Source organism: Notothenia rossii (genome assembly GCF_949606895.1).
Source record: "Notothenia rossii genome assembly, chromosome: 4".
Classification (NCBI taxonomy): domain Eukaryota; kingdom Metazoa; phylum Chordata; class Actinopteri; order Perciformes; family Nototheniidae; genus Notothenia; species Notothenia rossii.
Genome location: NC_136902.1, coordinates 26,820,793 through 26,838,429, shown reverse-complemented (window position 1 = coordinate 26,838,429; position 17,637 = coordinate 26,820,793). Strand labels below are relative to the sequence as shown.

The 17,637-nt window shown below is 40.8% G+C and overlaps 1 protein-coding gene across 2 annotated transcripts; it reads left to right on the top strand.

The window, feature by feature from the left end:
• The first annotated feature begins 2,050 nt into the window (after positions 1 to 2,050).
• impdh2 (IMP (inosine 5'-monophosphate) dehydrogenase 2) lies at positions 2,051 to 16,977 on the top strand. 2 transcript variants are annotated; one of them, XM_079676773.1, is made up of 15 exons: positions 2,051 to 2,536; positions 4,479 to 4,527; positions 5,214 to 5,315; positions 5,432 to 5,506; positions 5,869 to 6,075; positions 8,368 to 8,455; positions 8,591 to 8,790; positions 9,237 to 9,327; positions 9,452 to 9,547; positions 12,902 to 12,973; positions 14,764 to 14,907; positions 15,143 to 15,287; positions 15,502 to 15,645; positions 16,325 to 16,408; positions 16,603 to 16,977. In XM_079676773.1, the coding sequence occupies exons 1-15, from the start codon at positions 2,439 to 2,441 to the stop codon at positions 16,622 to 16,624; spliced, it is 1,617 nt and encodes a 538-aa protein (XP_079532899.1). In that variant the 5' UTR covers positions 2,051 to 2,438; the 3' UTR covers positions 16,625 to 16,977. The 2 variants fall into 2 exon arrangements, with proteins under 2 accessions (XP_079532899.1, XP_079532900.1); XM_079676774.1 differs by lacking the exon at positions 12,902 to 12,973 and having other exon boundaries at positions 2,052 to 2,536.
• The last annotated feature ends 660 nt before the right edge of the window (positions 16,978 to 17,637 follow it).

The window sequence follows — 17,637 nt, the reverse complement described above, 5'->3', positions numbered from 1 at the left end:
ACTGGGAACTTATGGCAAAAAATGATTTTATCTCTCATCAAAGATGGCAGAAAACATGCACTTATCATTATTGTTGGTAGCAGAAAAAAACATGCATTCTCTTGCGTTAGTGCCACTTCTCGGCAATTACCGTAAAGGCGCTATAAATCGCGCACTCAAAGATGAAGAACTGCTCATTTGACCAAGCAAACGCGAGAGACGGTTGAGTTGACCGCAGTGTGGTTGTCGACCCTCCGCTTCGCGTCGGGCCGAACCACGCCCCTTAGCTGTGATATAATGAGCATATATCACGGCCTGAAGTGAGCTATTGCTTTTATAAAACGGTTACCAAGTGTGGCAATATGAAAGAAAAATACACACTCTAATTTAAATAGTTTTTATCAGTAAATAATGATGTTCAAAATAAAATAGTCCCTCCGTTGCGTTCTGCACAAAACATAGTGCAAGGTGGTTGCTATGCAACAACACTAACACCAAGCGAACATATTAGACAGAGAGCGTTGATCCATTATTTGGCTGTTTATTTACATGAATGTGTATGTTGCTGTTTATTGTGCATCCACTGAAAAACTGTCCAACATCAGTAGCATGGCTTACGTGGTCACTTGTATAGGTTGTTCGAGGCTGTTGCTTGGCGTGGCGAGAATATTGCTCCACTTTCTCCGGTTCCCGAGATTGGGCTTCCAGTAGTTCTGGAGAGAACTTTCGCACCTGTGGCCACTAACGGTCATAATTTCTCTGCTTTGTTTCAAGACCCGCATCAGAAAGCTTTTGAATGGTGCTACTTTTCCAGTTGGTCTACCTGCTCTTCACGTAGCTCTGCATGTCGTAGTTTAGGTGTTTTTTTTTTCTGGAGATAGGCACTGCTCAATCCACTCCTCCATACTATAGTAAGACCCCCCCGGAGGTCGAAGTTAATCTTAAATGTTTCCATTTTATGCTTTGTAAGTTTGTTTCGTAACGGAAGAAATTTAAATATATTTATAAAACTGACAAGTCAAATCAAGCAATCTTATTTTTGCGGACCTCTTTGATTACAGATTTGAAAACATCGTTGCTTGCTTTAAAAGTAGCACAATTAATTATGTCAAAGCTTGGAAAGTATCTAGATACCCCTGCCCTAATGCCAAAGGAACTGCACACTGAATATGTTTTGCCGTTTGATGTCTATGTCTGGGCCGCTGCTTAAAAAGGAGGGTTTCTGCCCCGTTACTTCTCCGCTGCTTTGTTGTTCCAGTATGACCCAACGGTATACTGTTTTTCTCAGACGCGGAGGGATACTGACTTGTTGTGAAAAGTAATTTACAATTCTACCCGTGGTATACGCTCAGTATATCACGGCTAAGAACCAATCAGATTGTTTGATTTTACTTGTCCGTTTTATAAAACCTTCACCAGCAACAGCATTGAACCATTAATGCCAATAATTTAATAAGGTAAAATGTGTTTTCTTAAATGAACAATTCAGCATAATGGATACTTTTACTTTTTATACTGAGCGTATATTTTGATGCAGAAATCAGACCGTGGTATTGCTCTTCTTGGCCATTGTTTTTTAAAGCCAAATATCATGTTCTGTATGTTCCACAACGTTGTCTCTCCCTCCTACATGACTGTAATATAATTACTTCTTCACATTTTAACTAATTGGCATTTCTTTATATATTCCCATTTCTTTCAGAAAAATAAGAAAAAAATAAAATTGAAAAAAGATAATGTATGTCGTTTTATGAGAAAAATGAAGAATTCATGGGTATCTAAAAAATAATGAGAAACATTCCCGAGATAATAATTTTACATTTCAAAATATGGTTTATGTCTGTGTCTGATATCGTATTTATATATATTTCTCTTTTACTTACAACAAAGAGGTTTAACAATTGCCATAACAACAATAAAAGACACCTTGTACACACCAGGGAGCACAACATGCATCCTTAGATAGTCTGTCTTTTAAAATGTTGAAGGTTTTTTGCAGGTTTTCTGTTTTCAGGGTGTCATATTGTTCAAACTGAAAAATGAGGGGGCGGGTCGGTCGGATGTGACGTCCGTGTCGGAAACGCTGTCAGGCCGGAATACTGCACGTGTTTGAGGGTGCTGCAGAAGGAACATGAGCGCTCAGCTCCGGCTGGCAGAGAGGCCCGAGAGAGGACACAAAAGCTTTCATGCCGACGTTTTCTGCTCACTTCTTCACCGTTAACACATAGCCAGACGACAACACGCCCCCCGGCTGCTCAGAGGAGCGTGAAGCAGAACGACACTGACCCGTTAACAGACGTAGAAGCAGAACAACACACCGGGGCGAAGGAAGAAAGTTATTGGTCTCTGTTCCCGGGCCTGTGTGTTGTTGTCTACCCGCTAGTCACTCTAGCAGCTTCATAAGTTGACTTTCTTACTATTTTAACTCTAAAGAACTGGTGAGAGTGTATTTGGATGTCATGGCGGACTACCTGATCAGCGGGCAGACCGGTTACATCCCCGACGACGGGCTTTCGGGAACGCAACTGTTCAACGGAGGAGACGGGCTGACATACAAGTAAAGGCTCCACGATCACTCTCACTCTCCTACGCGGCCAAACACGACAACACACGTCTAATGTGTAATGTAGCTATTTGTGCTAACGGCTAACTAGCCCCCCTGCGGTTGACGCTGTCTAGCAACTGGAGCTGGTGATGCCAAAGTCAGCCATCTTTCAGGGAAAGCCAGTGACAGGTTATTTACTGATGAGCCGACCTAATATTGGCTAAAATAAATATTTCTGCTATTTTATTTTATTTAATGCTAAAAGAGTTAAGCTCCAAAAACACTGGATGCTACATTTCGTATTATATTATCAATAGCATGTTTTATTATGTCTCACACTGACAGCAAGGTTATCTACATTAGAACCACAGACGACATTATACACCTGTTTAGCTTTGACTCTGGGAGCATAAAACAGATATTTCCCAGGTGACCCGAGTGGTCAAAATGGTTCATAATGTAGGAGAGAAAATTAATGTATTCTGGAACATTGTTTACATTTTACTGCCCAGCCTTCTAACATAATTACTCAGTGCGTATTCTGTACAGACACTGATGTGAGACATGCTGCAGAAGACATTACACAACTGCTTCTACAATGTAATGAAGTGAATACTCATTGCAAGTAAACTGAACACACATTACAATAAAGTTACCAGAGACCAAAGTGGTATATTCCATTTTAATCTATTGATAAAGTATAGCAATAACCAAAAGTATGCAATCTATTGCTTTAACCAACTGTAGAGAAATATGTCTGCTTTGATGGGGCTGCTTATTCCTAAAAACACAATTGTAAAGGTGAACACACTGTCTAGTTAACCCTTGATTTATATTAACCTGGTGATCACAGCTGGCAGGACGCCAATGGTTTATGTCTTTTGTCCATTGGTGAAGTTTTACAACTACTTTGGACAGTTTATTGTTTTCTCTTCATATATATTGCACATTGCCTCCTGTAAAGATTTAGTTATAAGTGAAGCATCTGCCTTTAAAACCGCAGCAGATTGAATAACAACCTCTTGGAAATGAAGGGGGGGGGGGGGCACATTCCTTCTATACACACTGGACCCAAATTTAGGTCCTGGCTTACACATCCTGTGTTGTTATGCTGGACTGAGTGGACCCTGGTTATTTATTAAAGGGTCTGCTTGCTAGTCCTTTTAGCAACAAAGCAAACATATATTATTCTATGTACTTTGAAGTCCAAAATTATATATCTGACATCAAAATACTTCTACATCTACCAGCTCTAAAAAGCAATGTCCCCAAATTGCGATTATTTTTAATTTATTATTCCTTGATAAACCAGAAAAAAATAATTAAGAGATTTATTGAAAATAAAACAAACTATTACTTCCAATCAAAACGTTTTTATTTTTTATTATTGCAGCAATATACTAGTATTATTCAACAATAGTAAATACTTTTTTGATGATCCAGTAAACCCACCGAACCCCTGATGCTTGGACGGTGTATTGGCTCACAGTCACTCGTGTTATATACTTGAACAGGTCTCCTTTTGGTCTCATCATCACATGGCTCACTGTCTCTCCTACAGCACATGGATTGACATGCTTGCAAGTAAGGAGTTCTTTGCCAAAAACATTTCCCAAACACATTTGTACTGTAACATGACCTCTTCTGAACATTCTCCGGAAAGACATCCTTGTTATGTCCTGTTTGGAGACGGTTAAGTCACATTTTTCCTTGAATCTCTTTTTCGGTGTTCTATTTCTGAACAACAACATATGTGTGCTTGTGTCTAAGATCGTTTAACTGTTCTGTTAAACCCGACAAGCCAAACATAAAGAGTTATTGTTTCTGTGAAGGTTTGAGTAAATATTATTTGAATATAAAGGGATGATGAATGAATTTATCCCCCTGTCTTTACGTGGGATGGACTAACTGACGAAGAGCTGCTCTAATCTCATTGTTGTTGTCTCTCCTTCAGCGACTTCCTGATCCTGCCGGGCTACATCGACTTCTCATCAGACCAAGTGGTGAGTTGTCATTATGGGAAAATAAACTGTATGCCAAAACATAACATCTGATTAGTTCTGCTGTGTTATGAAGTCAAACTAATCTGATGTCTGGGATAACGCATGGGGGAAGAGTGAGGATTATCATCTGAGTGCCTCCCATCATAAATAATCCCAGAATTAGGCTCATAATCCCAGACTTTATAATAAAGTGTATTTACATTTGAAATAAATTAGTCTGACCAGAGAGGTTTTGGATACATGATTTTGCTTACCGTTATAAGGTTAGTTTAGCAATCCAAGTCGTTAAATGTTAAATTAAATCAGAGAGCATAACTGAATTAATGTTTTATCTTTTTTTTTTAACACAAACTTGGTTTTTCAAAATTGGGTGAAATTGCATATTTTTTGTAAAAACCGATGTCTGTCTCAAATGACATGCCCAAAAGGCTTCCTCCAATCCAAGGAAAGAAGTGGGAGAAAAGTAAACTCTTAGATTGTTCAACAGTCCATAAAGGGAGAACATAACAGGAACCTATAATCAATGTAAGCAAATGGAATTCACCAAATATATTTTATATTATTCACTCTTGTTTATTTTATAATTTTCAAAAAACATAAATGAAAAAGCTAAAATGTTTAACTATACATGTCAAATTGTGAGTTTAAATTGTCCCTGTGTGCTAAAAATACCTTATGTTGTCCAGGACCTGACCTCAGCGCTCACCAAACAAATCACCATGAAGACTCCCTTCGTCTCCTCTCCCATGGACACCGTCTCAGAGGCCAACCTGGCCATAGCTATGGCAGTAAGTCAACACATGAATGCTCAGTTTCCTTGAGTTATAAGATTGTTTTATTATTCCTGCCATCACGTTGGTGCACTGTGACTGACAGACACACACTGATGTATGTCTGCCTGCAGCTTACCGGTGGCATCGGCTTCATCCACCACAACTGCACTCCAGAGTTCCAGGCCAATGAAGTTCGGAAAGTCAAGGTACTGATGATGGCCATGTGTATGGTTCTAAACTTCATACATTTTCCCCTTTTTTTTATGTTAATCTTAATCACAAATCATCTCATGTCAGCATCTCTTTGTCTTTCTCTATTTCTATTTACTGCTTTTAGTTTGAACGATTAAGAAGTGGGTAATTTCCCAGCATGCCTTGCTCCGCTGCTCTAGAGTCTAAGCCGTAAACGCTCAAATATTCTTTATCCAACCACCCACATGAAATCCCTTACATTTTTTCCTCGGCTGGGTCTTGATTCCACTTCCCAATTATATTTGTTCCTGCCCTGCTTTATTCCTCCAAACCCCTCCTTTCCTCACCTCCTTCCTTACTTCCCTCCCTTCTCCAGCGCTATGAGCAGGGCTTCATCACGGACCCCGTGGTGATGAGCCCCAGCGAGCGCGTTCGGGACGTTTTCCAGGCCAAGGCTCGCCACGGCTTCTGTGGAATCCCCATCACAGACACCGGGAAAATGGGCGGCAAGCTGGTGGGCATCATCTCCTCCAGAGACATCGACTTCCTGAAGGAGGAGGACCACAACCTGCCGCTGAGCGACGTAAGACATGAGTCATTAGACATTATTAACTACTGTGGGGTTAGTGTACGTTTTTTAGGAACTGAAAAATCAAGAGTGTATGATTTGTTATATTTTCATGAAAAACTGGAGGAATTATCCAATAGTTTTTCCTTTAAGTCCGAGTCTGATTGATTCTGAATTTGTGAGACTCGTATACAACTGAGTGAAAAACTTGAACACAAATTACAGTAAATGAAACATTTCAAATGTTTGTAATCGTAACGGTTAAGTGTATCACGAATATTTCTCAAGATTCTAATGTAATCTAATAACGGCATAGTTAAAATAATAATAATATGTTAGCAAAAACATAAATGTATGCTATCATTTTTGTGTTGCAATGTTCCTCTTTTGTGTCTGCCACTACATATGGCTTGAAGAGCCTGTGACAGCCTCCCAACAACTGTTGTGCAATGAAATATTGGGCTACTAGTCATCTCGAACCGTCAGTTTAAAAAAGAAGGTGTGATACCGTTCCGATAAATATCAATAATTTCGAACATCGCGGGGAAATTCCTTCGACTCATTTTGGGGGAAGCCGGAAGTGACGTTAATGCGGGAACGCTTCACTGTGCGGCGAGAGAGCCAAACACGGACAAAGTGTGTTGTCATGCGTAGAAATGGTGAATTACTGAGTTTAGGCACCTTAATAACATTTTAATGAAGTTGACTACAGTATATTAATTTCATGTAAATTCGGCAAACATAAACATAAATGGTCGTGGTGAAGATGATGATTAAATTAGGATTAAAAATCGGTAGTGAGAGCTGCTGAATTTCCTCCCGTCGGATGTGAAATAAAAACAAATCGATTATTTTTGTAGTTGTAAACTCAAGTGGATGAAACTACATTTATTAGTGCTTTCATGTCAATTCGGCGAACATATGATACATTAAATGATCGTGAGGAGGATGATTTTAAAATCGTTTGTTTGAGCCGGTCTGCATTTCCTGATGAAAAAACAAACCGATGCTTTTTGTAGTTGTAACATGGATTAAACGTGTTTTTTTTTTTTTACCACAATGTTGGGGAAATTAATGGATAAAATGCACGGATTATTATTCATTCCCACTCCGATCGGGACACTAGGTCCACCGTTTCCCCGCAGCGAGGCTCCCCCCATAGACAGTTTACGTGGGCTGGGCTGGGTGCAGTGGCGGACTGGCCATCGGGACGAATCCCGATGGGCCGGTACCGAAGTGGGCCGGTCGGATAAGTCATTAGCACATCCCCCACTCCCCCCGTGGACAATTTACTAGCGGTACCGAAGTGGGCCGGTCGAGAGTCCCGGGATGATTTTTAGTCCCAGTCCACCACTGGCTAAAAGACTGTATGATCGCCCATATTGACGCACCTAATTCCTAAACTTCTAACAGATACAAAATAAACCGATCCTTCAGCCTCATATGAGCTCTCAGACACGTTCAAAATTAAACTGTCATCGCTGTCTGAGCTTGCTGCTGTGTGCGCCATCGTGCGTTTACATGCAGATGCTGGGATCCTGAACGGTGCAGCTGGAGCGCTGTGCCCGCAATGACGTCACACATAATTTGGCGGGACTTGAAGAATCCCCGAAAAGATCCAGGAAATGGTCAACATTGAAGGGCAGATTAATGGTTATCAAAGTACAAATATCCAAAATCAGTTCAGTAACGGTTTTCAAGGGGACAATATTTACTCAAATTGATGGGTTTGGATGATGGGGGAAACTCGTGTCACAGGCTCTTTAACACGTATGTGTAGTATGTGTGTATACAAATGCATACATAATGGGTGTTAATAGCAACCAGGACCACTTCAGATAGTTCTGTTTATAACTGTAGATTAGACACATAATCAAGTAGTTCTAAGTGTGTAAGTCTATTACAAATTATGAATATAGACGTTTTCTTTTTATGTGGATATATTTTTCTTTTTTAGGTATAAAAACCACACCGGTTCCATGATTTTTGCTGTTTTAATAATAACAAAGGTGTGCTTTTATGCAATTCTTTGGTCATATATTATGAAAGCCAACTAAACGCTTTCAAAATGTAGGACAAGTTTTGGTTATTTTGTGCTGTGACATCGGTCATGGATTTACATAGACAAGAACAATGCCTGAATTCCTGTTCATGACTTTTATTATGTTAAGATCTTTAATTTACAGTTAACGTGTCACATCTTAAATGACAGATATCCCCCAAAAATACTAACCACTTCAACATCCTCTGAAAAATTGAGTTTGGATACATCCTTTATTCATACCCTGTGTGTAAATCCCTTGTCAGGTGATGACGAAGCGAGAGGACCTAGTAGTCGCCCCCGCTGGAGTTACACTGAAAGAAGCGAATGAAATCCTCCAGAGGAGTAAGAAAGGTGAGCATGTAGTTTATTATTCACAACGTGCATGATTTCAGTTTCCATTGCAGTTAAGAATATGACATAAACCAAATGAACTTGCATCCTGGTGTGAACATGTGACCTGTTTAACCCCCCTGGTTCCTCCTGCAGGTAAGCTGCCTATAGTGAATGAGGAGGGGTCCCTGGTGTCCATCATCGCACGCACAGACCTGAAGAAGAACAGAGATTTCCCTCTGGCCTCTAAAGACTCACGCAAACAGCTGCTGTGTGGCGCTGCCATCGGCACCCACAACGACGACAAGTACCGGCTGGACCTGCTGGTGCAGAGCGGCGTGGACGTGGTTGTTCTGGTGAGGAGACATTTAGTTTAGAAATGAGAGGTGAAGACCAGAGGGAATTCATCTGATTTAGGGACTGAGCACAAACTGGGCTGCACTTCTCTACTGGAATCAATCTCAGACTCTTTGGTGCCGATTTGGGAGCTTTATCACTGAGAAAGCATTGGTTGGCGGTGAACGGACTCCAAGTGTGCTCTTTTACAGATTTGTAATAGATGAACTGGGTTAACTCATTATGGCAGCAGTGCAGTTCCCATTCCCTGTGGCATTAAAGTGCACGACAGACAAGGTCTCGATCTCTAAACCCATGTAATGGCATGTCGGTAATGTGTTCTGGATTCATTACATTTCATTAAGCTTTCCGGCTTTCTAAAAGCTTTGAAATGTATAAAGTAAGTGCATTCAATGTAACTGTGCTCTGTGAATACAAATATCATTTGTTCTGTGTGTGCCTCTAGGACTCCTCTCAGGGCAACTCAATCTATCAGATCAACATGATCAAGTATATCAAAGAGAAGTATCCTCACCTGCAAGTCATTGGAGGCAATGGTAACTACACTTTTCTTTACCTAGCAATCGGCAAGGGTGTTTCTGTTAATGCCAGAGATTAGTGTTTGCTTTGAGTATACCTAGAGATGCACAAACCAACTCTGCCCTCCCCTCTCTGCTGCAGTGGTGACTGCAGCTCAGACTAAGAACCTGATCGATGCAGGAGTGGACGGGCTGAGGGTGGGCATGGGCAGCGGCTCCATCTGCATCACACAGGAAGGTGAGTGAGACAGCGGACTAGGGCTGCAACAAACGACTAATTTGATAATCGATGAATCTATCGATTAATGAAGCGATTAATCGACTATTCTGACTATTACTGTATGCCTTGCACAATTTCTCAAACGCTCTTATTTAGCCATCAACTTTTAGATTTAGCTTGAGGTTGTTTTAGGCATGTGGAAACTAACAATGAAAACCAAAAAGATGAATACTTGATTCAAAAATACATATATTATTAAATTAACTAAACAAATTTTGAAAAAAATTAACATAGCTTTTTATTTAAATTAAATAAATAATATGTCACATCAAAAGGAACAACAGTGTTTTAACAAATCGCATTAAATAATGTGATAACAGAACTGTAAACAGAACAGCTGAAACTAACTAACTAACTAACTAAATAAATAACTAGGTTACCTCTAATCATTAACCCATGTTTGTATAATTGAGTTAACTCTGTGTGTTGCTGCTAGCATACATAACACCTGACGTGGAAACGTTACTCGTGGATGGGGCTACAGAGCTACTAGAAAGACAGTCGAACCCGGTGCATTCCTCCGTCTGAATGTGGTGCACTTTTGCTAAATGTTTACACAAATTGCTCGTGTTACCGCCCTTACATGCTAAACTCTTTTTGCATTTTTGGCAACGAGCATTGTCCACATCGAGACGGGTAAAGTTTAACCACACCTCGGAGCGCGTTCTCTCCGCCATCTCCGCAGTGTGTTGCATGCATGTAGCAGCTGCGTGTGTGTAAACTGCCCCGCCCCCTCGCACACAGACGGGGGAGAGATCTTGTCTGATCGAAAATACATCATAGACGCATTTGTTTTTCTTTTTGCATATTAGATACGAGTTGGCGACACTAAGACACTAATAATGTTTTTGTAGCAATAATACATGACATATACAGTATATTTTTTAAATGTCTCCAGTAGCCTACCGATAAAAAGACCAATAACGTTGGAGCTTAACGGCGCGTAAAACACACGTGAAGACGTCACCAACGAATCGACAACTGAATGAGTTGGCAACTAATTTGGTAATCGATTTTGATCGATTAAGTCGATTAGTTGTTGCACCCCTACAGCGGACTTCTAACTGATTCACAAAGCAGCCCACAGCCATTCTGAAGCTGTTTGGTTATTCCATCTGCCAGACAAAAGGAAAGTGTTTGGACAGTGATGTGTACTTACTCATATTGTTGATGTATTGGACTTTAGTTTGGGCCTAGAAAGCGTGTGTTTGCTTGATAACAACAATATATTGGCTTGATATGGCACACATTGATAGTTTTGTTCAACTTTTCATTGTAGTGCGTCCTAATGGAAGTCTATTCAGAGGCTCGGATAGAAACACGAGCATGTTTACAATGATTGTGTCTTTTTGTTACTTTAAAGGTGACCTATCATGCAAAATGCACCTTTTGTACGTCTTTTAGAATAATACTAATAGATTTAATTTGTTAGCGCTTTTACAGGTGCTCAAAGACGCTTTACAGATAATAGTGAATAAAAAAGAAAAGAGAAGAAAGGAACAACAAATAAATATATAGTTAAAGTTAAAGTCAAATAATACAAAAACAATCACACATGAAAAGCCAGATTGAAGAGGTGAGTTTTTGTGAGTTTTTTGAAGGTTTTTTATACATGAATATGTGTCCCCGGTGTTCCAGGGAACCCACCAAGTGTCAGAAAACACAACCCTCTCTATTTTCCTCCTTAGTCAAATCTCTAAAAAAGGGGCTGCAAAGGATCTGAAAAAAACGGATCCAGATTTCAACACTTTTCTACGTCACAAAGAGGTGCTCCGCTTATTGGTCAACTCTCCACCTATCAGGGGAATGAGCCACGGCCACGTGCATTGCCAAACCTCTCATTCGCATATACTGTAGGACGGATTTCCGTCCATTTGGCTATTCAAATGTTAACGAAACGGGCAGACTTCCGTGCACATCAGCGGCTGTCGGATTAAAACAGTTTAATGCACTTTTAACACTCACGTACCCAGGATCCCTGCTCCTTTCCTGGGTTACTAAGTGGGGGGAGGGTGCTTGAACACATGCATTGCTCTGAGATTACATGTTTATTCCACACTCGTAATCACAGCAAACATGGTAACGTGACTCTCGCCGTATCATATATATGTCATATATATCATTTAAATATAGCATGATGGGTCTCCTTTTAAAGGAGACCGATCATGCTATATTTAAATTATATAGTGTATGACCATACCTATATAAGGTATATTTATACATTTTATTTTTCAAAATACCAAACGGATCATTTTTTTAGCCATGCCTCGTTTCGCTCATTTTCGCTCTATTCCAAGCCTGTCTTTGAAAATTCTGAGCAGCAGCTGACCACGCCCCCCTGCAGAAGAGGGGGGCATGAGCCGACGAGAGTCACGTTACCATGTTTGCTGTGAAAAAAAAGTGCATTCAACTGTTTTAATCCGACAGCCGCTGATGTGCACGGAAGTCTGTCCGTTTCGTTAACATTTGAATAGCCAAATGGACGGAAATCCGTCCTACAGTATATGCGAATGAGAGGTTTGGCAATGCACGTGGCCGTGGCTCATTCCCCTGATAGGTGGAGAGTTGACCAATAAGCAGAGCACCTCTTTGTGACGTAGAAAATTGATGAAATCTGGATCCGTTTTTTTCAGATCCGTTGCAGCCCCTTTTTTAGAGATTTGGCTAAGGAGGAAAATAGAGAGGGTTGTGTTTTCTGACACTTGGTGAGTTCCCTGGAACACCGGGGACACATATTCATGTGTAAAAGACGTACAAAGGTGCATTTTGCATGATAGGTCCCCTTTAAGTGCTCTGGACTTCAGTTTGTTTTGATTGGTCTTATGCTGGGAGTCCGTCTCTGGCGCTCCTGCCTGATTACCTTTGCCGGTCATAATAAACGTTAAAATACACAAGATATGATTGTTGTGTAGTCAAAGATGGATCTTTCTGTGATCTTCTGATCTGACATTTAGATCATCTAAAAAGATGAACTCTTTTTGGTTACATTTTGCTAGTAGGTTGTTGCAGCTGAATTTAGACTTTAAATCTTAAGTTGTCATAGGGATACATGTGTTGAGCTGTGATATGTCTGGCGAAGCTCTCTGTGTTGTCCATGTTTTTCTTGCAAATTTGCTGCATATGTTCTTGTTCATTTTCTTTGATCTGTCATCTTCATCTTGTTTGTCATCATACTACCTGCCTCCTCCCCTTCTTTTTCTCCCATTCCCTCTGCTTTCACTCGCTTATATTCTCTTCCCTGGTTCCCCCCCTTGGTGTTGATGGTCTGTGTATGTCTGTGTATATTATGTCCATGTATTCTTCCATGTCCAGCTCCCCTAAGTGTACCTCCAGCTATAAAGCTCCACAGCCCCAAAACCCCAACCACTGTTACGGGATACTCCAGTAAGTTTTGGCCTGAGCTGGTCTCCTATTGGCTCCACTATCACAGTGTGCCCGCCCTCCCCACTTCACAGCCTGCTGCATTGATTGGTTAACAGCTTTGCATAGATAGATAGAGGTAGTGGTCTTAGGTTTTTGTTTGTTTTAAAAGCTGGCCTTGGGTGTTTTGAGGTTTTGGGGTTTTGCTTGATCTTGTGTCCTCACTAATCTGTCAATCATCCTGATTGAATTTTGCTCTTCCTTCACCCACTTTACTGATCTTGCTAGCCGCATTTGGAATGAGTTCCAAATTGAGTGAATGACCCCTCTGATCAAACGGGGAGACACCAGTCCGGGTCAGTGTCCTTCACGTCTTTCCTTGACCTCATACTGTTTTCCATCAAAGGGGTTATGTGCTATCTGACCCCATCCCCCATTAATGATCTTGATGTCATCAGATTGAGACACAATGTGTCCTTTGGTTACCTTTCCGGTACCGTTGGTCAGATGGTGGTTTAAGGCCAAACCCTCCTTGTGCTGTTTCTGTAACTCTGATTTGTTGGCCCTCCCATCATTGTATCTGCTCTAGAGCACCGTTCTCATCCACTTCCACCATCATTTGTGCTTTCAGCCACAGGGTGTCTCTGTCTACCAGAGCTGGTGAACCTGCTGCAGTGGGAGGGGCCAGACGAGTGATATTCCAGCCTGCAGCTTTGCTTTGTAATTCATGTCATTATAAAGGATCGAGGCGGACTTGATAAATGTATCTTTGTTCAGCCATTAAAATCAGTCTGCCAGTGATGCCAGCTGTGATTGTTGCACCCAAATTGACATAGTTTTGAATTGTAGCATGGCTGTATGGTGATGACCTTTTAAAGCACTTTGATCACATGTTTTCAAAAGACATGTCCAGAACAGTAATAAACATGATTTCTGCATGGCTCGGCTCAAGTCTTCAGTTTCATGATTCCATCAGAGCCGTACCATGCAGTGGCAACACTTTTCTAACAGACATAAGTTGCTCCTATGTGTTTCTGATGAAAGAGCTACTAAAGGTGCGTTTGCTGCCTCCAGAATTCTGGGAGCTTTAGCATTAAACCACACCACCAGTTTCCATGGGTGGTGGTTCCGATAACTTGTAGAAAGAGCCCTTTGCACAATGCTCTCAGATCATGACCTAGAATATGTAGCAGGATAATTAGGACTACTAGGTTGGTCAAGCTACAACTCCTAAGGAAGCAAAACAACTCTACTTGTAAAAAGGAATTGGGATAGTTCTCTTTGGTTGTATATTCAAGCGTGTGGTGGGAAAGATTAGCGTGGGAAAGAGATGTAAATGAAAATAATTGGTAGTCTGGATTTTTCTGCTGACGTGACAAGTTTAACTTCCCCATTCACACTTTAACTAACATGACAACAGGAGGAGACGCAACCCCAGCCTGTCGGCTCATTCACTGTGTGTGGTACTTTCCACCCTGCATGCCCATCAAAACTGTCAGTTTACCAAATGAGCAGCAGGCTCCTGGTTCCAAAGCTCATCTGTATTTATGTTGATATTCATGTCAACAAATATAATCACATGAAAGAATAATTGGCAGTTAAATATGGAAAATATATTCTATTAACATGAATCTATAAAGCTTCACGTGGTGTGCAGTTTGAACATTTTGCAAGCGGTTGTCTTTGATCTGGTAGGCTAAGAGGTTCATATGCAACTAGAACGGGAAAAGCATTATTCAGTTCAGGTAACTAAATGCAACAGCTGCATTTTCTCCCATCCTTTAATCCTCCCCCGTCTCTCCTCCTCTCCTCAGTGCTGGCGTGCGGCAGACCTCAGGCCACAGCAGTCTATAAGGTGTCGGAGTACGCCCGGAGGTTCGGGGTGCCGGTCATCGCTGATGGAGGCATCCAGAATGTCGGGCACATTGCCAAAGCCCTGGCACTGGGAGCATCCACTGGTATGGATAGAATGGGTGTTATAGAATCATAATAAAAATCAAACATTAACATCTAAAGTGAATAAGGGTTTGTTAGTTTTTCCGATGTGGTAATCCATGTTACAGAGAGGATTAACAGTAGATTTTCAGATTTGGATTATGATGGTTGCTAGACATTTTGAAAGCCTTTGAGTAGTCATCGTTCATTTCAAATGTTATTCACCTGTCACTCCCCACCCGGTCTCTCTCTGTGCAGTGATGATGGGCTCTCTGCTGGCAGCCACCAGTGAAGCTCCTGGTGAATATTTCTTCTCTGATGGCATCAGGCTGAAGAAATACAGAGGCATGGGCTCCCTGGATGCCATGGACAAAAACCTGGGCTCTCAGACCAGATACTTCAGGTACAGATACTGGGCTAATACACTGTAATATTAATAGTTAGCACCCTAGTGATGACAGTATATCTCACACTCTCGTCAGCCAGACAGTTTTTTTCATTGTCTTTTCCCAGATGGCAACACTTCTTCCTCATTGAGTTTTCAGTGGTTTGTAAAACATGACACATGTCTGCCTTGTGATAAAGAGTGATGAGCCTACTTCCTCTCCCCTTCACAGTGAGTGCGATAAGATCAAAGTTGCTCAGGGTGTTTCTGGAGCGGTGCAGGACAAAGGATCCATCCACAAGTTCGTCCCCTACCTGCTGGCTGGCATTCAGCACTCCTGTCAGGACATCGGATCCAAGAGCCTCACACAGCTCAGGTACTACACAGGCAGGGATACGTTTCCGTTATGCATGAGTGGGAAATTCAATCAATTGTTATGCAACCCTCATGTCTGTGACAAAGAACAAGTGTCAGAGAAAATACTGTACAATCAATTGCCGTAACATTGGCATAAATGTACACTAAATCATCAAATATAATGTCAAAAGTCTTATTTGTATGCCATTTAAATGCCATAAAAAGCTATTTATTGTTGTAATGCCTTGATAGACCACATTATATCAGCCCAACTAAGCTGCAAACTAGTGACTAACAACGGGGATTAGTTGTGTTCTGTCAATATGTCAAAGTAAAGTTATGAAAACAAGACGGCTAGCATCCTCCAAGCTGCTAATACTTGTTTACACTTTTGTAACTAGTAGTCGGCTCGTGTCATCTTCTTCCTGACGATTTCATTGAAGGCGGCAAACCTCTGAATAGTCATGCATCCTGTCCCTCGGCCAGGTCACGTCAAGATGTTATGACTGTATAATTGACTGACTGTTGTAACAGACAAAATATTGCGTAGTCTGAACCAGGCATGAAGTGGTGAACACTTGCTGATGATTGGATCAGATGACTTACTGATCCAGCTCACTGCTTTACTCTTGGTACTTGCCCAGTGTTTGTCTTCGTCTTGATGTCTGGGATGTGTAACATTTCCTTCCTCCCGACAGAGCCATGATGTACTCTGGAGACCTGAAATTTGAAAAGAGAACAACTTCAGCTCAAAACGAGGGTGGAGTCCACGGCTTGCACAGGTACACATACAAACACACATGTATGAAACTTGTTTTACTTGCTTTTATAATCCAATATCTTAAACAGTTCTTAGTTTCATGTGTCGCTCCAACCACAACAAGTTCCTCTTTAGTGCCTCCATTCTGTCTAACAGAAACCTCAGGAGTATCATGAAAGCTGTGATGTTTCTGACCAACTCCTCTTTGTCCCACAGTTATGAGAAACGACTGTTTTGAGAAGCATCGAGCTGTGCTGCCTGCTGATGGAGACAGACACATTATGCAACTGCACTACATGCCTGACCCTGTTAGTCATTCTCTACACACACTACTAAAATCTCATAGAAATTGTCTTTAAGAAAAAGCTCTCACTCTTCCAACGATCGAAGTCTTCCTGCCAGTGCCATCTATGCATTTTCTCTGTTCAGTGTAGTCGTGTGAAGACGGGGAACTAAACATGTATCAACAGTTTACGTGTGATTGTTTCCTCCAAAGCCTTCTATGTTCTGATTTAAAGTAAATGTCTGGCGTGTCCATTTTAAGGCAAAAAAAGCTGTCTGATAATAAAGCCTGTGTTTTTCCACAAACAAGTTTTTGGTCATTTTTTGAGGATCTGTGTTTTTCTAGTACTTTTTATATTCTATACAGAGTTGATCATATAATGCAGAGACAATTCCTCAACTGCAGAGAGAGGCATATCAGAAGAAGACATGCTGTCATGAGTAACAATTACCAACAACCAATTAAATGTATATTTACAAAGCTTACCCTTTGGTTTGAAGCGACTTGCATACACCCGATACCGTAGACATGAGCATGTATGTTCTGTTTGTCTCATCAAGGATCATGGTATTTCACTTGTAGATTGCAAGGAGACGTGGCTACAATCCATTTAGACACTGTTTTTTTAAGTCAAAGCTCTAGCTACAGAGCCAAACCAAAAGGTATTAGGACAGGCTTTCTTATTACGTCTCACACAATAAATGTGTCGTTTTCAAAAAATGTGTAGTAGACTTTAAAATGTAAATTTGATAAATGTATTTATTATACATTTATTTTGCCAATGAACTTTCACAATGGATGTAGTATGTCAAAGAAAAGCATTCAAAAGGTATGAGAAAATATCACTTCATTTTGAGGCATACCTAACAAGTATTCATTTTTTTTAACGTACTGTTTCTTTCAAATTATTTGAAATATGTTATCTTTTTCGTTACATTTTCGATGTACTACACTGTCGTTTTTTGCAT